The sequence below is a fragment of the Perna viridis genome, chromosome 1, assembly GCF_037379345.1.
Source record: "Perna viridis isolate PV_CMFRI_1.1 ecotype Kerala chromosome 1, ASM3737934v1, whole genome shotgun sequence".
In the NCBI taxonomy this organism is placed as follows: Eukaryota; Metazoa; Mollusca; class Bivalvia; order Mytilida; family Mytilidae; genus Perna; species Perna viridis.
Genome location: NC_142445.1, coordinates 14,901,221 through 14,928,378, shown reverse-complemented (window position 1 = coordinate 14,928,378; position 27,158 = coordinate 14,901,221). Strand labels below are relative to the sequence as shown.

The 27,158-nt window shown below is 32.1% G+C and overlaps 1 protein-coding gene across 2 annotated transcripts in view; it reads right to left on the bottom strand.

Moving 5' to 3' along the window:
* Positions 1 to 4,813: 4,813 nt before the first annotated feature.
* LOC148627401 (atrial natriuretic peptide receptor 1-like) overlaps positions 4,814 to 27,158 on the bottom strand; it is a 41,650-nt gene continuing 19,305 nt past the window's right edge. For both annotated transcript variants that reach the window (XM_088572459.1, XM_088572470.1), the window contains 14 exons: positions 25,308 to 25,434; positions 22,665 to 22,784; positions 22,234 to 22,338; positions 19,854 to 19,925; positions 18,638 to 18,821; positions 17,856 to 18,008; positions 17,077 to 17,254; positions 16,128 to 16,274; positions 15,134 to 15,257; positions 13,520 to 13,588; positions 12,745 to 12,919; positions 9,995 to 10,093; positions 8,692 to 8,783; positions 4,814 to 7,066 (listed from right to left, as the gene is read on the bottom strand). In XM_088572459.1, coding sequence (XP_088428585.1) covers positions 6,875 to 7,066; positions 8,692 to 8,783; positions 9,995 to 10,093; positions 12,745 to 12,919; positions 13,520 to 13,588; positions 15,134 to 15,257; positions 16,128 to 16,274; positions 17,077 to 17,254; positions 17,856 to 18,008; positions 18,638 to 18,821; positions 19,854 to 19,925; positions 22,234 to 22,338; positions 22,665 to 22,784; positions 25,308 to 25,434 — 1,837 coding nt within the window. In that variant the 3' untranslated portion in view covers positions 4,814 to 6,874. The remainder of the gene's footprint in view (positions 7,067 to 8,691; positions 8,784 to 9,994; positions 10,094 to 12,744; positions 12,920 to 13,519; positions 13,589 to 15,133; positions 15,258 to 16,127; positions 16,275 to 17,076; positions 17,255 to 17,855; positions 18,009 to 18,637; positions 18,822 to 19,853; positions 19,926 to 22,233; positions 22,339 to 22,664; positions 22,785 to 25,307; positions 25,435 to 27,158) is intronic.

Here is a 27,158-nt window from a genome sequence, read left to right as displayed (position 1 = left end):
TTAAAGTCTGAAGGCGCAAGAAAAATAAAGTCAACATTCTTCTTTCTCACTCTGCATATAATTCGTAGATTTGAATTCTGGGTTGACTTATCTATTATCAAAAAACTTAGTTATAGGGAAACTGGATTATATGGAAAGTGATACGAAGTATATCTCTCCTTTGCGGAAGAATATGTCGCCACTCCATGAAAAGATCTGACGTGGGGATGTATAAATATGGTCATTTTTAAAGCGGGAAATTCGAATGAAAAAGTAAATATTTGTTGACTTGCTATATGTCTTAAAGCGGTCATATTAAGTCAGCCCTAGCGGATTTTTACTTTTTTCGCTGTTAGTTTAAATATATTTATCCAAGAATATAAGCACAAGCAAATACAGTAAACACATTTACATACAAAACCAAGGATCTTTATATGGACTTTTTTCAACAAAAGCGAAAGTTCTTGTCCTAAAAAGATTTTGTGAATTTCTGTCTAAATATATGAATAATTTGTAGTTGGTTGAGTATCTTGTGAGTCAATATACAAAACACAGTAGGGAGAAAAAAAACTCAATTATGTTATCAATGAAAAAAATAAGTTGGAATGGTTGGAATTGACATACTTTACATGTCCCCAAAACATGAACAGATAAAATACACTTCAAAATTGACCGATTTTCGGATTCAAAAGTAAATGATACATTATTTCTGATCATAACAAGATACTCAAAATTAATATCCACAAAAGATTTGATCGATTTATCTTTCGTAATAGATGTAAAATTACATTTTGTAGTTGTCCCCGAAATTTAGTCCACTACGAAACGATTTTACTTTTGTTGCTAATATAAACACATAATTGCATCCCTTGTTACCATGGAAGTGTCTTACTACTAATACTATACTATATCCTAGTAACAACATGGCAGCATGCTGGAAGTCGAAATGAACAAGTAAAGAAAATACTTGCATTTTTGTAAGTATAGAGCACCCCGTATTTTTTCACTTGTCCAGTGGGTAACGGAGATTTTAACGTACATGCACACGCTGAAATTTCTCCAAACTTTGTGATTCAGAAGATATGTTGTTGCTTTCATCAAAACATATCAGAAAAAAAGTAGTGTTAGTGGCTAAATTTCCCGCGTTTTTCCACAAACATGTCCCCCTACGAAACAGTCAATTATTAAACGACAGTTTTCGTTTCGTAGTTGACAAAATCGTTTCTTAGTGGACATTCATTGAAAAATTCATTTTGTTATTCGTATTTTATATTTTTCTAAACCAAAAAAAGATTTTAAAGGGGAAAAGATGTTAGGAAATACCTCTTTTCCACCAACGCACATGATGATATATATGTTCAAAACAAAGAAATTACTCCCCCGAAGCTCCGCGGAGATAGCGTTTTAGAGCATCATTTATGCCTCTCCTGGATGTATTTTATCTCAAAAATAAAAAAAAGGGCAAAATTAAGTCCAGGCAAAAGCTTTTTTGGCTAACGGCAGCTACGCGCCTGGATGTTATATGTTGAATGTATGCAAAGAGTTGGGTCTAAGGATGCAAATTACGTTTCGTGGCCTAGAGAAATCCTTGACAAAAACTGGTGTGATTTTGAAGACTTGGGAATGATAAGTCAGGCAAGGACGATTGAGGTAACAACACATTATCAGGTTGATGATAAAACATGGAAGGAAACGATGGATAAACTCCAGAAAAGGACACAATGTTAAGGGAGATCATCGCATACAGAGATATAAACTCATTGATTGACTGTTTTGAATATGTCTAGATGTTCTGTGTATTTTATATATGTAGCTACCATACTCTCATATCTCTAGGGACATATTTATAGTGATCATTTCGTCCGTCTGTAAATATGCCTTAGTATCATCTGGTACATGAAATGGGTTTCAGGGCTTCCCATCTGATTCATATTTTAGGAGGAAAAGGACTTTTAATATTACTGCACAGAATTCCAATAAATTAATCTTTTTAGTTCCATATTAACAACTGGAAAACTAGATTTGAAATATTGATATTTATTAGATGCTCAACCCAAGGAAATCAATTTACTGTATCACATGATAAACATTGTAGGTAGGATATGTCAAATCTTGTCATACAATTTATTGTTCTAGTCAATGTATTCATATCATTTACACCTCATAATATTTTGCATATTTCGTCTACATGTATATTTGTTCTGCAAAGTTGTGCCAAGTAAATGTCATAATTTGTTGAGGGTTCCAATACATATTTTAACCCTTGTATATCTTGCAAAGATCAGTATATATGTACTTTTAAAATGAATAATTTCCATTTGCTGTACAATAATTGAAAAATCTTTTTTTTCATGTTAGTTATAACTGCAAGCCTTGCCTTACTATTCCAATAATGTAATAATAAGGCAATGCCATGGCAAGCCAAAGTGGACAAAAATAAGTATTTTCTAATATTACAAATTAGATTTCTAATATTACAAAACTCTTTTTAATACTAAAAATCGATTGAATTTCTAATATTAAAAAGCGACTTTTTAATATTAGAAATTGATTTTCTAATATTAGAAAATGGACTCTTTGTATTCAATTACAATTTTTTAATATTAGCAAATCATTTTGTAATATTAAAAAATGTGACTGATTTTGCAATATTGCAAAGTGATTTTCTAATATTACAAAGTCATTTTCTAATATTACAAATTCAATTTGTAATATTACAAAATGTGTGATGTTTTATAATAATACTAAATGAGGAATTTGTAATATTAGAAAATGAATTTTTAATATTAAAAAATCTTTTCTAATATTAAAAAATGATTTTGTAATGTTAAAAAAGTATATTTTCTAATATTAAAAAATGAATTTTTAATATCACGAAATGAATTTTTAATATTAAAAAATCTTTTCTGCTATTATAAAATGATTTTGTAATATTAGAAATTCATTGGGTTGTCTCCCAATCAAGTAAAAAGTTATTATGTATTCAGTGATGTTTCTAAACCATGTATACTATCAAGTAATACTTAGGTGAATGAGATATTCTATAAAAAATTATTTACTCACACAATGCCCAGTACAAACCAACCATGATGATTTTCAAAAGTTGGTAGGTATGACTTTGCCTGATGAGTATTTTATGTCAGGTTCTTAAGACATAAGCCAAAAGCCACAAGGGTAATTATTCCTATTAGGACTCTACGTATAAAAAAGTCGAATCTTTAGTAGGGCTAGACAAATGGACCATTGAAATGTTTACAAAATGCTGGAATTTTTAATCAACAACATATTTGTCCAGTGTGGTGGACGTGTTTTTCAGCAAACGGTCGGCATTCCAATGGGAACAAATTGTGCTCCTTTACTTGCTGACCTATTTCTTAACTCTTATGAGGCTGACTTTATAGCTAATCTGATCCAAAAGAAAGAATATCGTTTTGCTAGATCCTTTAATCTCAGTTTCCACTATATAGATGAAGTATTATCTTTAAACAATCCTTATTTCGGGGATTTGATACATCACATCTACCACAAAGAACTTGAGATAAAGGATACTACAGACACTGTGAAGTCAGCCTCATATCTTGACCTACACTTAGAAATCGTTGGTAAAGGAAAACTATTGACCAAACTTTACGACAAACGTGATGACTTTTCATTCAACATTGTCAACTTTCCTTTCATCTGTGGCAACATCCCTGCAGCACCTGCATATGGAGTGTTCACAACTGATACATTATGCCAGAGCTTGCCGAAACTATGCAGACTTTTTGTATTGCGCTAGAACTCTAACAAATAGGCTTCTGGAACAGGGTTATGTTGCTACAAGATTGAAGTCATCACTACAGAAGTTTTATGGTCGTCATCATGAACTTGTGGATCGTTATGGTGTATCCATCTGCACCATGAAAACTTATTTATTCAACGGGTCATAGTTTTCCTTTCCTCGTTTGTCTACCCCGGACTTGACTTTTCATGAGGTGTTTCTAGAAAAGCTGAGGACGCTTACCCTACCGGTGCACCTGGTCCATGCTCCCAGTTTTTAGTGAAGTCCGAGTTGCTTATTTGCTTTTGTTACTTTGTATCTATGATTTTAGTTACTTCATGTTCTTTGTTGTGTATGTTTGTTTTCCATGTCTGGTCTTTGTCCCTGGATTACATTTTTTTATTACCGCTATAACTTTGGTTCCCTTGATTACTCTTTCACCAATTGAAGGTTTATTTCTATCTTATATTGCTTTTCAAGATATTAGCTAAAAACTGCTAAAACATAACTTTTTTAACTTTCAAGGTCAATAACTCCAACAAAGAGTTATCCTACAACTACAAGTATTATTTCATCAATTGAATATTTCCTCTTACCTTTAAGAACTTTTTTTTCAGAAATTTTAACGACAAAGATGACATCAGATCAGTTTGTGAGCCCAGGGATCATTTTCTTTTCGAGCGGGGCCTGTAATTTTATATTGAGTTCGAAATTTTTTTTCAGAGGAGCAGCCAGAGGTAAAAAATGTTATTGAATCATAATTTTGTTTTCTGTCCATGGCTGAGTTAAGATTTGGAATAATTTTTTTTTAAATAATCCCCATCCACTTCCCCCCCCCACTCAGTTGGTCTTGGCAGTCTAATCAATAGTTTTTGTTTCTTGGTAAAAAAGAAACATAATGGTAAAATCCAGTTTTACGAAAGTGGAATTCCACTAAAAAGTAAAAAAAAATCATGTCTGATAAAAAACTGTTTGCTGAAAATAAAAATGGTTTTGGCATTAAAATAAGCCAATCTACTGCTTTTTTCAATGTGACATTTCATAATGTCATTCCAAGATTTTAATTGAAAACAATTTAAGTTTTGATAGTTTTATTGAACAAAGATGTCATCAACACGAAAAAAAAAAAAAAAAATAAACTAATAGAAATGTATGTCTGAGGACTGATCCAGATGAATAAAATACTAGAATGTAATTTTTACCCATATACATGTATTACTGTATAGTTATAAAAGTTGTCCTACAGAGTGAAATTGTATCTACTAAAACCATTAACCCTTGTCGTGCTGCACATTTCTGAACGAAAGTCTAGATTTCGATATTTATGCAAATTATATGCAAATTAGTTGCACAATGGTACTGATGCTGATTGTTATATATAAATTAAAAGATGGGTGAGGAGGTGGTGCCAGGGTTGGTGGGCAAATGCGTGAAAATGGGTCTGTTTTTGTCCATTTCTGGTCATTATTTGCTACCTGTGGGGTTCAACAGGAACCAAAGCACATTCATCCTACAGCCTGAAGACCGTGATGGCTAGTGAAGCCAAATAAAGTGTGTTACTGTCACAAGTGGGGGGTCAGGAGCCCCCTGAAGGTTCATTCTTGTGAAATTTTTTTTTCTCCAATTTTTGGCCTCTGTTTGTCCATAAACTGGAAGTAGTCAATACAAGGGGTTGTCATCAAAATGGTGGTGACAGAAATCATTCTTATTTAGTTTCCAGGCGAAATAGAGTACTACAGATTAATTCTGCTCTGGCGAGGGTCAGTGAAATGAACCCTACCCCACAAACTCCTGACCTCTTCTTTTAGCTTTCAAGTCATTATTTATTAACAAAGTCTTTATCAGATAGCCTCATTTTAAAGAACAGTCACGCTGCTTGCAGATGGACACAGATAGCACTTTCCTAAACTCAGATTTACACTGCCAGAACTGATAAAGCGGAACATGGTACAAACCCGAACAGGTATGGGCATAGCACAACAAGGGTTAATACAGGTGTACATAAACACTAAAGTAACCGTGAAAATAAAGTACTATTATTCGTTGGGTACCAATTTTCGTGGTTTTCGTGGGTAGTTTGGTTCTGAGTGTCAAGAAGATTCCCTTGATGTGTTTCCTTAAAACCTCATAACCACAAATTCAAGAATCCACAAACTTGTGTTTCTTTTGTAATCCAAGAAAATTGATAACCATGAATTAAAGTACTTTCACAGTACTTACAAAAGTAATCTATTTCCAGTATTCAACAACAAATTATACATCTGACAATATATGTCAATGTTCAGCTGTTTAACAGCAGTTCTTTTTATCTATAAGAACAAATAATGTTGGAGAAGTACGGTTGTTTTGTTTTCCATCTTTAGGAACTTCATTTTAAAGGTTTTATTTCAAAAGATCTGTTTGTGTTATTTATCTACTAGAAAACTTTGTGTAAATAGAATACATCAAGCTTCCACAGTATCACAGTAAACACAAATGGAAAAATAATGGAAATTGCAGTAACATTAGCTGCCATAAATGATGTCAATGGTAATATTTAATAACGATAAGAGAAAAATTGAAATCATTTTACCTGACAAAGGTTATTCAGGTAAAATTTTTCCTGGAGGAAATTTCAGGGAAATTTTACTGGAATAACCATACCCTTCTTTCTTCATCAATGATCTACAGGTTGACTGTTTTATTCAAACTTTAAATCAAATGAAAAACACTTCATCAGTTTCTTTGCATTAAAATAACTAACATAACACTTATACATTAACTTTGACATGGTTAACACAACTGGCAAGTTTTCTTCACAAACAAACTTATCTGGTAGGACAAGTGCTCATAAGACACAATGTACGGTTAAAAGGATTCAGAAGTGTTTCCATTGCTTGATGTATAATTGTTTAAAAGGCAATTAATATTTAACTATGAAAACAAATACTGTCCAATTTTATTGACTCCCTTGAATAGTTAGAAGTGGTGAAGTATTTGCAGGTAGACCCATAATGATTTAACAGTAAAAAGTATTAAGAAATAGCTTATATAATGTATGCTATATCAAAACTGGTGAAAATGTGATGGGTAATACAAAAATCTTTCCAAATCCAATCTTCATCTTTCTTCACAAGTAAAGTTCCATTTAAAGACTCATTTAAATTCAGACGATCTCTTTGATCCTATAGAGCTAGTACTAAATAAACTGTTGATATTTATAGGTTGCAGTTTTGATTTTCTCAAGAATTCATGAATTGAAGAATCAGCATGATCAAGTTCAATGAAATCATCATCTTCTGTGTGTTTTTTCTCTAGTAACCAATATGTTGCCATTCTTTCTTTATTCTAAAATTAAAAATAGAAAGAGATCTCAATGTATGGACATAAAATAATCGATTTCCTTTCTAGTTTCATTTGTAAAGATAAATATTAAAAAAAACTAGAAGACCTGTTTGTCATAGGAGCCCCAACGTCATTTGTTAGTAGTGATTGTTTTTAGTAAATCAAATGTGTAAGACACTAATCATGCCCCCTCTTGCTAGATTTGCCACATTAAGAACATGTTTATTTTTGTATGAAAACATGGTTTGCAGATTCAGAAAGGTTATACACAGTTGGTTGATGAAGTAAATATTTGGTAGGTTAGACTAAGCACTGCAAAAATACTTGTGATGAGAAAAAGAGGACTGATGGACACATAAAACATGTTAATACCCCCAATAACAAATCCCTAACTTTGTTGCTTGGGGTATATTTCTGAAAAAAATTACAAAGTCCAACTATCATCCAGTTCCGTAATACAATGTATTCCAGAAAAATCAATATCCTATGACCTTGCACACAATCATTATGTGTAGAAACATCCTGCAAAATATATTCTATATGCAGTTCAAAAGCTAGAGGAGGAGACAGCCGGACAAGCCATATAGCCCTATTTCGGATGACTAAGTCTAACTATCACCAATTTCCGTAATATTTCATGAAAACCCTGCACGGACGGACAGGGGTAAATTAATGTACTGCTATGTCACTCAAAATTTCACAAGGGGTTTACTACCTTGCAGTGCAGCACTGACACTCGGAACTCATCTACCCTAAAAATAGCCTGGGGATCCTAGAAATTCTTTATTTAGACTATCTTTATTAATAGTTCCATCAAATTAGTTTATTTAAGTTTGAGGCAGCATACTTTAAGCTCAAAATTATCAGAATAAAATTCCCTCTTTGAAAAAAGTTCATCCATTTAAAAATATTGTCAACTTTTTTTATAATGGCATGCTACAGGGACTACTTCGTACCTTGGCATAGGACTTTTTTTGTGTACGTTCCAAACTGATGATGCAATTGGTGGTCTGTAACCTTAACATTAAGTACCCTCACTTGTATCACAATTCCACCTATCAAAATACTCAGCTTACAACAAAGGCCACACCTTTATAAAGACACAAACTGCATCTGTCCAGTGGCTCTAAGATTGGCAAGAATGGCAACTTCTCACAAAACAAGGAATTAATATCAGGCAACAACTAAAATTTCTTACAATGTTTGCCCTATACAAATTTTGAAACTAATCATTTCATGGAGAGTCAAGGCAACACAGTTTGGACAAAGTGATGCTAATATAACACCCACTCCTTGCAAAAATACAATTTAGTTATGGAATGCTGTACATATTTAGAACTTTTCTGTATTATAGATCTCTTCAACCCAGATAAGCAAAATCATACATTTCTTTTTCTGTATAACTTTTAGTTTATGCAAGGAGATAGTAGCTGTGTAGTTTTAGTTGTATTCTGAAAGGTAGCAAGATTTTATTTCTATCATCATAATTGACACAATTTTGAAAGTAGATACTCAATGATATTTGTGACAAAAATCTACAAATAACTCTGTTCAAGAGGAAAACAAGTTGCAGAAAATTAAATGATAATGAATTGCAAAGTGATTGCCGTATATATATATATTCTTACCTTTACTTCAATCCATCCTCTTTTTTCTACTTTGAATTCTGGGAATGCTTCAAGGATTATCTTTGTATCTTCTGACAGATGGATCTTCATTGCTGTAGTAAAAAAAAGGACCCATTAGTTAGATTTGTGGTTCTTTCTAAATGCAATCATGTAGATGTCCACTAAAGGGGGAGACCCCCTTAAGAATGTAAAGTTTTAAAAATTGTTATAAACATAAAAATAACTCAGACAGGAATAAAATTTGAAAAATTATGAAGACTGCACAAAAACTGTGGAACAAGGTATCGACCAGTTGTTATTTACAAAACCATAAATGCAAAGAAAACAGTAAGTACTAATAACATCCATTATTGTAACAACTCACTTTTGAGTGGATGTCTACAAGTAATGCATGTTTTCTGCAGACTTCTGTTTTTAAATCAAATCAAATTCTTGTTTACTACAATACAAAATTACTAGAGCAGCATCCATATTCCCAATTTAACAGATCATTACAACAAAGAAATGTTTTCAGTAAATTTTTCTTTGAAAAAAAACAACAAAAAACATTTTTAACAATTGATGATGCAAATTTTATTTAAAACAAAATTAATGTAAATTTATGACGCAGGTAATTTTCTGTGTAAAAAAAAATACCAAGACCTGTAAGACAGTTCACTGTATAAATTTGGACTAAAAAAAAATATGTGTTAAAGAATTTGATAAAAAATTGCTTACATTATACCAATAATGAAACAAAATAACAAAAAAAATCTATGTAACTATTTCAAACACAGAAAACCTTCTATCAGATTATGTATCAAAATCAATACTTGCACTTTATTTAGTTCAATGATCCATTATCAATCAAATAAAAACAAAAAAGTGCCTTCATCAGTGTCTATGAACAATGTAAAAAACATTCACATTGTAGCAATAAAATGGTAAAAAAATGCCTCCCTCCTTCATTGGCTTCACAAAAATTTGTCTATGAACCAAGATATTAACTTTTGAGAGCCAAATATACTTGTACTAGATATTCATTACACATCTTTTAAATTTATTATAGGAGTCAAGCTAGTTGCTAAACCAGTATAAATCGCAAAGATTAATTTGTCTTCTTTTGCAAGAATATGACAATATTGAACTTACTTCATGTACTTCTACTACATGTATAACATTATTACAAAGTCCAATCCAAATCCATTGAATACCAGATAAGTGAACAAACAGGGTGATTCCTATATATATATATCCTAAACTGTGCTTGGAAATAATTATATTAATAACTGTACTGCATATACATGTAGTTTGTGGTTAATACCTTCAGAATTGGACTCAATTATGGACGCAATATGAACTGTATCACCAAACAAACAATATTTAGGCATGGTCAGCCCAACAACACCAGCAACTACAGGACCTATAAGATAACATCAAACTATATTAAGTCAGAAAGTTGATATATCATTTTGAGGGCCTTAAATTTGCTATGAACTGCTATGTCATCCTAAATGTTAATATTATAGTGTTTTGGCATTTGGAAAAAGGATATCATAAAGAAAGCTCTGGAAAAATGCCAGTCATTGGCCGACAAATTTTGCTAAAGATCGATGACCATTTTCCAATATCAGGCATAAAAAATTGTCAATCCTTATAAATTACAGCTCGAATGGTCGTATTAGAGTCTAAACGCTCAGAATCAGTCTGAGTTTGTAATTATTAATTTATCAATTGAATCATTTTAACACATTAACACAAAATTCAAATATTTTGTAGCAGACATAGTATGTAATGAAATTACACAAATCAAATATTTATCTTTAAATGACTACAAAGAATAGGTTTATTTCAAAGTAATCTTAATCCAAGCATGTGAAAGAAAGACAAAAACATCCAATGTCATCTGCTGGAGTCTGATAAAATGACCAACATGGGCTGTCAAAATTTCCAGAATCATGGTCATAAACCAATAAGAAAGTTAAACAACAGGCTGCAAAAGACATTTAGCAAAGTAAAACAATCATTAAATGACAGAAAAAGAAAGTTTGACAAATCTGCAGCCCTTTTAATAAAAAATTATAAGAGTAAAATTGGTCATAAGTTATGACGTTCCAGTACTTTGATCTATTATGACATCATAATTTATGACTAATTTAACACTTACGACTTTTTGTGTAAAGGACAGTCTATGAAAGATATTAAAGCTTGCAGTGCTGATAAAAAAACTACATATCAAATGCAGAAGTCCCTATTAGTATATGACAAAATACAGCACATCATCAAATTGACAGCAAACCTGATTTGTAAATCAAGAGGTAGGGAACATCATGAAAATCAATAATAACCTTCCTTATGTTTCAGGAAATAAAATATCAGAATTCAAAAGAGTACATAGAAGGCCATTAAGTTATCCAGCACAGACAAGTTTTGGCAGCCATGCACCTGTCTGCTGCGCCAATTACATATATTTCTAATGAAGAAACAAATAGACATTTAAAACTCAGCTTTTCAAAACAATATACAACACCTAATGTGTGTGTGAAATAATTCTTCCCAATGCTAAGCTGACATAAATGTGACCAAAGTGAATTGGGTTCAGTTAATTAAGCTTCTGTGTGCAAAATATTTTGATAAAAAAAAGTTTGTACCATTGATTTTTGATTTATTGATTGATGTTCAACAATTTACTGGCAGATATTTCAGAAGAGAATATTTTATCAATTGAACAGACCCTACTTTGCACAAGTCTGAAAGGCTGAGCTGGATTATTAATGTGTTAGCCACAAGTAGGCATGTCAAATAGAGGTGTAACGATTCATGATACTAAAACTGGCTTCATATCTGGGTTTTCATTTTTCCAATATTGTGAAGTTGACAAGTTTGAATGAAATGTCTTGAAGTAGTTTAGATTTCTAAAAAAATGATAAAAAGAATGTTGTGTGCTGTCTGTGTTAAGGGGGCAATATGTATCATGGTATTATCATCTTGCTTCCAGATATCATGGTACAAATCGTATCTTGAAACTTCTCATGATACTCAGCTCAAATGTCAATCCAATTGGACACATTTCTCAAACTCACCAGTCAATACTCTATGATACATGATTAGGGAAAAAGCAGTGATTACCAATTTTAAAGCTTTAAAGCCTTTTTTTTTATTTGGCTGAGGATTAAACCCATGACCTTCTCCATCAGTGTCAACCATTGTACAAGGAGACCACCTATACAGTTTTCTTGGATCAATCCAAAGTTACTCAAATGCAAGGTAGGTTCATTTTTTTTCTTTATTAATTTTAATTTATCTGATAATCCTTAAATGTATATCCCTGGCTTTGGTATCAAAATACAAGAAAAAAAATAGACAATATAAGCACTGAAGTAATGATGTGAGGAAATGCCAATTACACAGCCATCAGGGTAGTCATACATAGGTAAAATAAACAACAGGTCACCATGAGGTATAGGAAGTCTTTATTACAGAGTACAAGTAACATTGAATTGTAAGCTATTACTGTGAAAGAACTTTAATTTGTGGGTACCAATTTATGTGGTTTTGAGAAAAAAACGTCAGTTTGTTGATTCTGAACTTGGTGGATTTGACAACTCCATCATTCAAACAAATGGGAAATTTCCTTTTCATTGGGAACTAAATTTTGTGGTTTGCCAAACTCAAGACAACTGGTATCATCCCAAAACGAGGGATACGTGAGTTACTATGTATACCCCAACTTTCCCCCACAAATGTTTTCTTCCCAAAGTCAGTAAATAGGAAGTAGTTGTCAGACAGTATTAAAATTGGTAAATGTGGTATAGAACCACTAGCTGAGGATGCACACCAAATATCAAGAGGCTATAATGATCAGTAGTCCCAGAGAACAATGTAAACAAAAGTTCTAGTTACCGACAGAATGACGAAAAGAGCTAAAACAGTGTATCCAATCTTATATACAAGTAAAAAAATTCAAAGTCTATAAAAGTATCATAGAAAAAAAAAGGAGATCATAAAACAAAAGAATACCTCCTAACTTGGAAGAGGTGTGTAGATATGTAGTATATTGATATGTATATATACCTGAATGAATCCCAATGCGTACTCTAAGAAGTTCTTTTGGCATATGTTTAATCTTGAAATTTGTTGCAGTCTGTCGAATCTTTAAAGCCATATTACATATATTTTTAACATGTTCATTTTCAACCACTATAGGCAATCCAGATACACACATGTATGCATCCCCTGTTGTTTCTACCTGTAAGTTAGACTTGAAGTTGAATTTTCAGTTTCAAGACAAATAAATTGTTTTTTACAACCAAAAAACACAAAGGAACTGTAGCAGCCTAAATTCAGTTATATAAGTATTCTGGATAGATTGAACACTATTAGTATTTGGTATTTACTTCATCAGTACATTTTATCCATGCAAATGTTCATCAAGATTATGATACAACCCAATCTCCACAGAGAAGTTTATAATGGTACAACCCAATCTTGACACAGAGGAGATTATAATGGTACAACCCAATCTTCACAGAGAATGAGTTTATAATGATACAATCCAATCTTCACAGAGAAGGAACACAAATGTGACAGACATTTAGATGAAAATTTTGTGACCCAACTAGAATGAAAAACCACCAAAATTGAGGAGGCTATCAGTTGTTAAGCCAGAGCTAAATCAATGTGGAAGCCTTTTGTAGCACAGAAAAAGGGGAGGGATTTTTTTTTGGCTGGTTTCTATTGCAAGCATGTTGAAGCCTTGGCTTCCTGAAATACATTGAAACTACACCACTGGAGTCTATATAGTTCTAATACTAAATACATGTATTACCGGTATTTAAACTTGACATACCTTGTAAACATTAAACCTCTCTATGGTACTGTCAAATGCTGCATACATGTCATTTAATAAGTCAACTATCTAAAACAAAATATCACTTAAATGTTAATAATCTGCTAGCATGACAGAACCAAGAAATACATTATGTCATCATATTTTCTTGTTTGAAACTATTTACTATTCAACAGAAATGTATTCAAAGGATATGAGAACATGTCCAACTATTTAATACTGGAACTATTCATTTAACCTTTTATTTAATCCCTTAGTATATTTATTTTATTTTATTCCCTCCGTACAGAGGTGTAGCAGCCCAAAATTGATTGGTACTGCAGAATGAGTAAAATATCATGTTTTGTACATTTTTTACAGAAATTTGAGGTAATGCATGCTGTACCAATGAAAATAATTGGTACTGCTTTAGCAGTACCTGCTGTACTAGACTACGCCTCTGCTCCATATAAAAGTTTTGAATATATTAGAACATTATATGACTTGTCATAACTGTATATATGTATGTTTCAAGTGGCATCATATCGGTGGCTATTGAATAAAATCATTCTTATTACAGTACTGTACTGAATTTACTGACTGGTAAAATTTTATACGTTATTTCTTATCATACACAATCTGTCTGATAGCTTTTGTTTTTTTGTCTAGAAAAAATTGCGAATTTCCTTAATTGGTTGAAAACAGAAGCTGCTATGGATAATAATTGGTTGCAAGGGGTAAACTTTATTCAATATTAATTATCTAGTATCATTTTTCTTGTTGTATACTGCTATTTCTACATCTTGTCTCTTTTTTTATGAATAAAGTCATGCAAAGAAGCATGACGTAATACTATCCAGGCTGTTATGTTCTTCTAACATATTTTCTTGGCGACAACTAGGACATTTTTAAAGTTAAGAAACAACATTATTTATTAGTGCCCTCAAATTATTACCATTTATTTTAAAAGAAAACAAGTAATTTCCAGACTCATTTCTCTCATAGACATGCTTAAATGAAAAGTAAAAATAGGGCATCTAATAGGACACATTGATCATACATATAATGTAGGATTTAAAAAGAGTATATCAGTAACTCGAAAAAATTATTTTGGATTTAGCTGAAAATTTGACTAACTTGCATTTCATAATACTAAACAGCAATGCAAAGTTTCAAAGCAATCTTTCTCCGTTCTCATGTTATAATCTGAAAACATGTATTTGTACAAGAAGGGGGATAGTAAAGAGAGAAAAATGAAATAACTCAAAATAATTTTTGAATTCACATGAAAATTTAACTGAATCTGTATTTTACAGTAACAACTGTCCAAAAATTCAAAACAATTCATTGATTCTTTCTCAATTAATCATCTGGACACATGTATTGGTAAAAAAAAGGGGGGGAATGGTAAAGAACTTATAATGGTATAACTCGAAAATTATTTCTTAGATTCAACTGAAAATTAAAAGTAAAAAATTTTTCTGAGGGTATCACATACTGGTAATACCTTGCCACTACGTGTGGCAGGGTATGATATATCAGAATGGGACATTTAGTCTACAGATGAGACATAAACAGGTCATAATGCGTCTACTGCTTTGAACTTTTACTGCCTAAGCCATTCTTTCTCCTTACCTCTACTGGCTTGCTCCGTGCAGCTATTGAAGAAAATCCAACAATGTCAGAAAAATAAACAGAGACACAATCAAAATATTCTGGTACAACTGTTCTTCCTGCCTGAAGCTGTTGTGCTACTAACCTATTTCAAAGTAAGAAGACATATAAAAATATTTCTTAAACACATTGTATCTTAGTGAAATTGACATATCCATGTAGTGCATGATAAATATCACTTAGGATTGACTGATTGATTGTTGGGGTTTAACGTCCGAGCAGCAATATTTCAGCTATATTCAGACGATATCACTTAGGAAGCATATGATTATAATGCTTTATGTTTTTTATTATTTCTTCTTTGTTTACTGCTTGATGCTTTCTTAGTGTTATATAATTATTTTGATCAGACCTGTAGAATACTAAGCATGATTAGATTACTGTTTGATCTTATGGATGTTAGATTTTTAATCATTTTTATGCCATAGAAAATACTACACCATGCCCAGGTCCATGGTCATCAGACCTGCATAAAAAATTGATATACTATATGAGTAATGGATTACTCTTTAAAAAAAAGAAGAGAAAAAAACCTATAAAAACTGTGAGCATTTCTCACTAAAGGATACCCTCCACTCCCCATCCCAATGTTTATCAAAATATAAACAAAGCTGTTAAACAGGAAGTTAAGGCTACTTCAGTATGAAATCAAATCCAACTAACTTCAGTATGTCACTGAATCCAACTTAACCACATATTTGTATATAGAACAATCAAAATATCAAGTGGCAGCAATAAGCAGTTGCAGATGTAAGGTAACAAAAAAGTTGTGGACAGACAATTGGACAGACAGACACAATGATTATTATACAACTCCTGCTAAAAGGGGGGGATGGTAAAAAAAACACAGCCTGTAGAAAGCATAGTCATTTCTAGAACAAACCAATCTGATACTGTCACAAAGCAACCTTAAAAAGATGTCCTAACTGTACAATAATTAGATTCACAGACTCACTCAGGTAACAGTCTATGTAACAATTCTTCTACTTTCTGTTTCTCCTCAAGATATGACTTTGTTCTCTCTGCTGCTAAAGTTTCTAAGTTATCAGCATAGTTTGACATACGCTGCAGCAAGTTGTCTATAATATTGGTAGTCACTCCACTATACAGAAAATTTACTTATTTTTGATAATGTCTTCATATATTTGAAAAGATCAAAAAGATTATTGACCTAATATAATAAATGTAAAGGCAGCATGGCACAGAATCAATGTATCCACCTACCCCTATTACTATTTGTACATATTTTAATACTTTTCAACTTTTGATTTCATTGTACAATAGTTTTCTTTCTATTTTTCATTGTGCTGTTGAATCTTATTCAAAACTGTCTTCGTTAAGATTTACCCGTACAATGATTTAATGCATGCCCTTAATGTTTTAATTTTTGTATTGTATATCACTGTTGGGAGAATACTTTGTAAGTTGGTTAAACTTGTGTCCTTTCCCTTTGTGAAGCTGACAAATAAAATTGCTGTAAACTTAACTAAACAAAAAACAAGTCTATCTTTTTTTTTCACAAGAAAAGAAAGTGCACTCTACATATAGAATCAATCAACATCAATTTAAATGTGTTTTAAGTATACTTCAGAAGCTTGTCTTTTGGTCATAGTTTTTCAAGTTTGAACAGCTGCCTCAATTTCAGTGATGACAAGACCACCACTGCAGCTATTCAAACTTGAAAGACATGTAGAGTGTCTAAAAGATGATATATTGGGACACATTGGTATAACATGGACAGATTTCTACCAAGAAAAATGTTTCAAATCACTCAGTAGACTTACGCTAGATTTGTACTGAAATTGGTATCACCAATTTTTAACAAATTGGTACAATTGAGTGTGATGTGATCTTTTTGTATAAAAATATCTAATTCACAGTGTCTTTTCACAACAAAATTATACCTCTTGTTCTTAAGTCGCCGGAAGGTCTCATTGATTTCTGTGAAAGTTGGTCTTTCAGAAGGATTTTCTGCCCAACATGTCATCATCAACGATAATAACTCTGGTGATTCAAAGCTGTCTTCATGAACATCCGGTCTAAGAGGTCGTTTCCCACCTTTCTTCAGTCCAGTTATAATTTCTATAAACAAAGAGCTTCTGATGATTTGGAGAAAAAATATTAATTACAGTTGATCTTATTCTGCCAGATATGCAAAAGATTTTAATATTCCAAAAAAAGAAAAAGTTCTTTATATTTCAATAAAACTGAATTTGACCTTTCTTTGGTTTTCAATAGGACCTCCTCATTTACATAATTACTCCAGAAATACTTATGATTTGCACTTACTCAAAATCCTTATTTTCATTTTGTTGAAAAAAAGGTACTGTAAACAGTGAAATTTCTGCACAATTTTATCATCACTATTTTTGCAATAAAAACTGCAGTGATTATATTTTTGAAGAACATTATACTATGTTATCGCAAATTTAAAACTGCACGAAAGTAGATTGATCACAGAAACCACGAAAAAAAGACAGCATGAAAGTTTCATGGTTTACAGTAATTGACACTTGTGAAATTTAATTCAACAGTTAAAAATGAGATAAGAACATAGTTTTGAAGGTAAATTTCTGAACCTACTCAGTTGGTATATCTATGAGGTAAATGCTTAAATACATTCCCATAAAATCTCTATCAGTTATGAGAATGTATGTAATTCTAACTATATCATGGTATCTACCTTCAACATCAAGATGATTTCCTTCATAAGGTTCAGATCTGGTACAGATCTCTTGTAGGATGATAGCAAAGGAGAAAACATCACCTTTCTGGGAATATGGGGCACCTTTTCCTAAGGTTTGTCGTAAATGTTCAGGTGCTGTCCAAAACAATTCTACAAAACACAAATTTTAGGATTAAACAATAGATTTACGAAGTAAAACAGTATTCAAAACTTCTTTTCCATAAAAAATAGGTCTTGTTGTCAATGCAAGCACTTAACAGTAATGGAAAGTAACAATGTAACAATTTAAATATTTCAATGTAGTATATTCAATCAGCAGTGTGAAACAGAATCCAGATCTGTAAGGCCTGATTTGAATGTCAATATTCATCTAATATCAAAGTGGTTGAAATGGCTGGTTATTAACCCAACATTTTTTCCCCCTAAGTTTTGAGTTTTTAAGGAGAATAATCTGAATGGTTTGAAACTCGAACTTGCATTGTAATTCCTCATAACCAATAAAAACATTCATAGTATTCTGGTTGAAGGGTTCCAGAAAAAAAATTGCAGGATACTGGAATTAAGACACACTAACTTACAAATTCAGGTAGTGAAAACCTTTTGACTCTATCAGAATTGCCAGCAAAGGACTATATATCATACACTAAAAAGGACAACAGAACTGAAGGCATTTAATGGAATAAATCATGTAACTGCACTATCTCAACAGCTTTTATGTCAGATTTCAGTATCAGAAAAAAGTAAAAAATATCCAACCTGCACATTTTGAAGAAGCTTACTTCTTTTGTTGAAAAACATATTATATTTCTCTGCCTTGTAAAGTTCTTCAATTCTATCCTTCATCAAGAGGGACTTCGGTCCAAAATCGGTCAGTTTTAGGGCAAATCTACTGTCAATGACGCAATTAGCACTAGACAATCTACCATGAACTTTTACAGCACTGGAATGTAAGGCACACATTCCCTGCAAAAAAAAATTCATGTACAAATGTAGATACAATTTTTAACAAAAATGTATACAATCCCCGTAAGTAAAGCATGATGTCAGGTGATACCACAATGTAACATATCCAATCCCTGTAAGTAAAGCATGATGTAAAGTGATACCAGAATGTAAGGTATCAAATCCCTTTAAGCAAAACAAACATGATGTAAGCATATACAAGAATGTCTAGCTTTTCCAGTCATGCCTTAGAGGATATGTGCAGAAGACATATTTCTTTTTATTTCTGTAAATTTTCTTTTTCTACTAGCAATTTGTGACACTCAATGCAGAGACAATAGTTCCATGTATTTCAAGGTACACATTCAATCAGAAGGGGCAGAATAATTCATAGAATTTTACTTTAATATTTGTTTTGCATTGTTGTGCTAATGTAAATGTTCTGTAGTTTGTGACAAAGTAAAGAAAAGCCCATTTGATTCTCAGAATTTCTGAGGGGGATCTGGGAGTTTCCGTCAGGACAGAATATTTATTTTAAAAAATTTGCAAATTCAAAAATTTATTTTCAAATGCTATATGGCTAGATTCTTTATTTCCAATTTACTGTACAGAGTCTGGAGGCAAGAAAATTATTTTTTTTCATTTTCTAATTGGTAGAGGCCAGACTATTAATTTCAAAAATTTTCCAGGCCAAGATATTTTTATACAAAAACTACCAGCCCCACCCCCTCAGAATCAAATGGTTGACTTTGAAGGGCTAAACATACTGTCAACTTTAGAATTTCAAGTCAAGGGACTTGCCAAGACCCTTATTTTTCTAAAAGTATTAAGAAACTGTGTTCTAACAATTATTAAACAGGAACACTTTCTGTATAGGCAGGGAGATCGAGGACATCGATATACATCATTACCCTGTCTGACAATGGAATTATAGTACATATATATAATTGGTATAGGAAAAGTTACCTCTAGTTGATTGAGTGATACAGTAAGAAGTATTATGTATGAAAACTGGTAAATCTGAACAATTTTTGTGTATAATAATCAACATACCTTTACAATATCACCAATTAAAGAATATCGAAAACTATAATCCAGCTCTATACTCTCATTGTGAATGAGGTCCTAAAAAGGAATTAAATTGAGCAATCTATATTCAGTTTTTACTTATGTATTTATGAACCATTATCCTATATTATAAATCACTGAAAAAATGAGTGTATTATTTTAATTCTACAAATTGAAACTATATCTAATGTTATATTTGATATCAATTTTTGTTTCTGTATTATAAGCAAGCACACCTAAAATACTGGTACTTCTAAAAAAAAATACTGAAGCATCATTAATAGGACAATTTAGAGACATCAAAATCCAAGTAGAAGGCCTAAACATAAAAAACAGGAAACAGTGATGATCTACCTTTACAATGTTTTATGTAGTGAACAGAATGAAATACGAATACCGCTACATATGAAAACATCAGGAAAACAACCTGACATCACACACAGCGAAAGCACACTAGCTACATGAACTAAAAGTGTCATCAGATGCTCAAGAAGGGGCAAGTATCTAATAATAATTATTCTATTAAAGTACAATAACACAATATTACATATATATGTATACATTTCACTGACATACATTAAATGTTTGAGGAAAAGTTGTGATTACAATTTCAGTAGGCCCTGTTTCATGAATCTCAAATTGAGATTTCCCTGAGTCTTTCCTCAATTCAAATTTCGACCAATCAAATCACATCACTTGAAATTGAAAATTTGTGGGAAATGTCAAGGATTTGAGAAACATTTCAACTTAAGATTTTTTTTATGAAACCCAGGCATAATCATGTATTTAACTTTAAACAACTTTAAAATACCATAAGTTGCACACATGGTACAGGTATTTCATATCTGACAACACCCAAAATTGCAAACAACATATGCCCAATCTATATAAAGCTACACACCATATTTGAAACCAATCCATCTATTGGAATCCAACATTCCTATAACAAAAATTTTCTCTATCATTCAATATAGCAGAAAATGGCTAATTCCTATGAAACAGGAAGTTGATATCGAACAGCACCCAAAATCACTTACAAAGAATACTCCATCTATATAAAGCCACAGACCAAATTTGAAATAAATCCATCAATACAAAGCCAATATAATTGGGACAAATCTGGACAGATTGACAGATAAGACAATTCCATTATACCACCCACTCGTTGAGTGCCGATATAAAGTAATTTAAATCTATGAAACAATTCATGAAGTGCTGTGCTTACAAGCTGTAAACATTTAAAATCCTTAAGGTGGAGTACCTTTTGTAGCAAGTGTACATATGTGACAGTTGCCAACAACAGCTGCACAGTATATATGTAAACAAGACCACATGGTCAATGTGTCGAGATAGATATAAATATATTTTTGGGAATGAAAATAAAACCATGATTATCGACAAAGAACATCACAAAAAATTTAGCAAATCACCTTTTAAAAGATGCAAATGTCTAACTTACAACCTTTTAATTGAATCGCAATTGATCCTTTTACAATAACTGCAGAGTAATGAATGTTTTTTGTGAATTGACTGGAAAGTCCAACAATACAGGAAGTTGATATCAAACAGCACCGAAATTGCTTACAACATGTGCTCCATCTATGTTATAAAGTCAAACACCAAAAGACAATGTATGCTAAGGGATGTTTTTGGGCTGAATTACTAAATAGGGTAATAGAATAATACCATTCTGCATTTTTGTTGAGGATTAAATGTCACAACACATTACCATATTAAATAATTTTTGTTCGTTCTTGTTAAGTAGTGACAAGTTAACATCTTGTTTTTGCAAAAAATGGCTCAAATTTGGAACAAAGTTGATCATTGTTTCAAATCTGTGATGTCTCCTCCAACATAGACCCACAGATTCTTCGAGAACTCTGATAAAATACACAAAAATACTTCAGAACATCAAAATATAACATCTAGATAAGCGCTGACACTTGTATTTCATGTGATATGGGTAATTTACTACCTGGTTTTGTAAAATTTAGGAAAATTATCTATTTTGACCAATGATTATGACTTAAATGTATGGTACGGATCAGTTATGAATACAGGCAATCAAATTTAAGGTTTAACACTTTTATTCAGCAATTAAAAGTTTACTGTGACACAAACATCAATTTTCAAGAAAATAATGTGCCCGTAAATGTACCTCAACCTTTGAAATCAATCCATTCATTGAGAGTCAAGATAACTGAGATGAAATTTAAATGAACAGACAGTACAATGGAGGGACAGACAAGGTGATCCCAATATACCACCCACTAGGGTATAATACTTGCTTCTGAAGACCAAAATAGACTGACAAAATTCTCAGAGCCATGCCATTAGTGGTAAATGTATAATGTATCCTCAGTACCTGAAGACTTCCTCTTGGCCCATACTCCATCAACAAATATACATGATTAGGTTCAATACAAGCTCCAACAAACTTTGCCAAGTTGGCATGATTCAATAAGTATATCTACAATACAAAACAAAAACAACCACTATTAATTTTGGTCTAAGTTTCATAAGTTTCATTTTAAAATTTATATTTGTTTTGTTTTCTTAAGGACAAAAGTTGTAAAAACGATCGATGCAAACAACAGTTACCTCTATTGTTAACAACAGAGTTGTAAGACGTTAAAATATTATATTAAGGTTACCAAAACAGTGAGAACATGAATAATAGTATCAATAAAAAAAATACAAAAGCAAAGATGCATAATTTAAAAAAAAAATTAAATAACACCAAAAAGGACTACAATAATATATGAACTTACACTACTATAGAAGCACAAATAATACCTGATTAAGTTCTAGAGCTAAACTTCTGGTAAGGCTGATCTGCTTGAGGTTTAACTTTCTAATTGCTACAACATTATTTCTGCAGTAGGCAGTCTGTGTAAATACTTGTTCATATTCGTCCTGTCAAGAAAGTACATATATCTTCTATTTTTACATAGAAATAAATTCAGTGCTGCTATAAAAATTCTAAGGTTACCACTAAGATATCTTGAGGTCAAAGTTCAGGTCATTGGCCACTATCCATGGTAAGCGACACATTGTCTTTACGTGATCTACCCTGATGCCAAATATCAAATCCCACATCTAAAGACAAAAGAGTTACAGCCCAGTGTCATATGATATTTCAACCCCCGTAAAATATTGACCCCAGGGTTAAAATATCATATGACAACTTAACCCTGGATTCAATATATTGTATGAAATATGGACCCCTCTTATGATATTTAATCCCCTATAGGGGGTAAATTTATTACAAAAGGGGGTTAATTTATTGCATCAGGGGGGTTAAAATATCATAACAGGGGGTGAATTTATCACCCTGCAAAATTAATATTAAGGTAGTTATTTGGAAACTTATAGTTAAATATCATAGAAATCTATTAATTTTTATGCAAGACATTTGGAACACCAGGACAATGCTCATTGTTGGCCCATTTTTTGTTTTCTGTTTCAAATTGTTCAAGTCATGACCCTAGCATCAACCATAGCCGTCCTTATGTGGTATGAATTTCATTGATATCCACACATTTTTACAGAACTTTGAACTTTGTCTGGAGTCATTGTAAGGACACCAGAAAAAATACTGTTTTAGACCTTTTTTGGCCCCTCCTAAATTGTTCAAATCACAACACTCAGAATCAATCCCAGCTTTCTGTTGTGGTATATGACATCTTTTGGTACTAATTCATTGTGAACTATTCACTTATACCCAAGTTAACTGTCTCAACACAAAATGCAAAAAGATGTTAGAAATAAAACATTTATAGAAAGTTGAGAAAAAAAATCTTTGACCCCTTACTGAGAAGTTTACATTTTTAGCTTACCTGGCCTAAAAAGCCATCACTTGGTGTCCATTGTTGTTGTCTGTTGTCCTTTGTTGTTGTGTCATAAACAATTTTTCAGAGTTTTTATTTTTCAACTTTATACACTACACTTCCACATAATCTCATAAAACAAAAATTCACATATCTTATGAAATGGTCATTTAATAAATCTGGATGTGAATATATTTGTTCCAATACTTTTAAATCATTTTCTAGTAAGGAAAAAAATGAAAACTTTATTATTAGAATTCCCTTGGGGATAAATTGTGCACCACTTAATCAGCATAGGTCCATCCCATCAAAAAGAACCATTCTACTCCCTGGAAGACTTGAGCTAAACACAGCTGGTTTTGAGTTATAGGCATAATTCAACTGTTTTACCATAAAGGTTTATTTTCAGTACCGCAGCTACGTTTTTCGCAAGATCAAAAATCCACACAGATTGTTTAAGATGTTGTACAGGAAATTCATGCTAATTTATGTTTCAATCCATCCAGTAGTTTCATGAGGTTTTAAAAGTTGGAAATGTAAAATTTGGAAAAAAATTATTTTCAGGACCCATAACTCAACATCCATTAATAGATCTCTCTGAAAATATTGGCATACGTCCATGTTATGATAGTTAAACCCCATGCGGCGATATTTTAACCCCCTGCTGCAATACATTACCCTCCCCCACCCGTTATGATTATTTGACCCCCTGCTGTGATAAATCAACCCCTGTTATGATATTTTAACCCTCCTACTGCAATAAATTACCCCCACCTGTTATGATTATTTGACCCCCCTACTGTAATAAATCAACCCCTGTTATGATATTTTAACCCCTTGCTGCAATAAATTAACCCTTTGTTATGATAGTTTAATCCCTCCTGCTGCGATATTTTAACCCCCTCCTGCGATACATTAACCCCTGTTATGATATTTTAACCCCCTGTTGTGATAAATTAACCCGTTATATTTTCATCCCTTTGTTTTATTAAACTTGCAATTTGGGGGTCAAAATATCACAGGGGTTAAAATACCATACAGTGGGAGTTAAATTATCATAAGGGGGGTCAAAATTTTGCTATGATATTTTAACCCTGGAGTTAACATTTCTCGGGGGTCAGAATATTTTATGACACCAGACACAAATTTGTCACTGAAAAACAGAAATTTGACATCACCTTCAAAGTTCACTGTTGCAAGGCACTATACAATAAAAGTGACACATCATCTTTAGGTGATCTACATATATGCCAAATATCAAAAGCCTACATCAAAAGACAAAAAAGTTGCAGCCTGGACACGAATTTGTAACAAATGGATGGACGCAAGGACGAACGGACAGAGTGATCACTATAGGGGGACCACCACTTTCCATGGCAGGGCCCTAATTATCCAATAAGATTAGCGTATTTAAATGATATATGGACAGTAAATGTATTTATTAATAAAGTGCAATCTGTCTATCTTATTACCAGCAGTCATCCTCTGTTCTGCTCTCTTTTCATAGAAATAGTTATTTGAGACTATTCAAAATAATTAAGCTTCAAAAATACACTTATGTATGTTTCCTTGGTGGCATAAAACTCCTTTATTCCTTGATACTAATTACCTTGACATCAACACTTAGACTGGCTCTTGACATAAATGAGTCATTAGCTCTACTCTTCCTGTGTTGAACCTCATGAAAGTCAACAAGCCATTCTTTCCTTCCTATTTCTGACTCAAGCTTGTATTTCCTGTCAAAATAAGATCTTGCAAGTTGAAAACTGCCAGCAGTATTTACTGTCAGACTCAACACCAATAATCTGCAGTATACTAATTTTTGCTATTTTTGCAAATGGTAGAAGTGCGAAAAATAGTATACACAAAATTGATATTGCATGCTACATAACGCTAATTATTTATCTTAGCCTGAAAATTGGTACTTGCAAATATGTTCTGAATATGCCAAAATTAATATTTTACAGTATGCCATAATCAAACTGCATGGGTATTTTTAAAATTAAAAACATAAGATGGTTGTATTTCAAAATTTTTCACTTTCAAAATAAAACTATGTAAAATGTAATAATAGCTCAACACAGTTTCATCAAAAAGCAGAAAGCATTTTTGAGAAGTTGTGCAAAATATGAAGGATTGACAGACAAAAGTCTTGTCTGTTAAGATTGGATAATTGAAACAGTAACAGATGATAAGTGCAGTCATTTACTGTAACAGATGATAAGTGCAGTGATTGGCTGTAACAGATGATGAGTGCAGTGATTTACTGTAAAAGATGATAAGTGCACTGATTTGCTGTAAAAGATGATAAGTGCACTGATTTGCTGTAACAGATCATAAGTGCACTGATTTGCAGTAACAGTTGATAAGTGCAGTGATTTGTTGTTGATAAGTGCAGTTGTTTGCTGTAACAGATGACAAGTGCAGTGATTTGCTGTAAAAGTTGATAAGTACAGTACTAAAGTTTGCGTGTGAGGGCATTGGCTCACATATTTCTTGTCTAATTAGCTTTATAAAAAAAAACAGAAGAAGTATGAGTATTTTCACCTGTTATAGTAAATCACTGCACTTATAAACTGTTACAGTAAATTACTGCATTTATCAACTGTTACAATAAGTGCAGTGATTTACTGTAACAGATAAGTAGAGTGATTTGCTGTAATAGTTAAGTGTACTGATTTACTGCAACAGTTGATAAGTGCAGTGATTTACTGTAACAGTTAAGTGCACTGATTTTCTGTAATAGTTGATAAGTACAGTGATCTGCTGTTGATAAGTGCAGTGATTTACTGTAACAGATGATGAGTGTAGTGATTTACTGTAACAGGTGATAAGTGCACTGATTAGCTGTAACAGTTGATAAGTGCAGTAATTTACTGTAACAATTGATAAGTGCTGTGATTTGCAGTAACAGTTGATAAGTGCAGTGATTTATTGTAACAGTTGATAGCAGTAATTTACTGTAACAGTTGATAAGTGCAGTGATTTCAGGGCAGCACAGACAAACAGTAATAAATTACATTTTACATGTCAGCAAAAAAAAAAGATAATGAAATTTGACCTTAAAAATGGACTGGAAATGTTATAATGAACAGATTTTTCTAGTTCTTTTTAATACTTTTTCTGTTTTTTATAAAGCTAATTAAACAAGAAATATGTGAGCCAATGCCCTCACACCCAAACTTTAGTACCAGCATATGATATAAACAGTCATTATCAGTAAGTTATTATCACTGAAACCCTATATAAACTGTCACAATAAGACAGACCTATGGTATATAAAACTTGTATCAGAACACTAAGTGTTGTAATCTTAACAAATTGACATACAAATGGAGAAGGTATAACATTATAACTACCCTTTGTAGGAGATCCAGATAAAAAAAGGTAAATTGCATATAAAGAAAAGCCAATAAAACTTTCATTCTAACAGATGGTTAGAATTTAATCAATTTTGTTA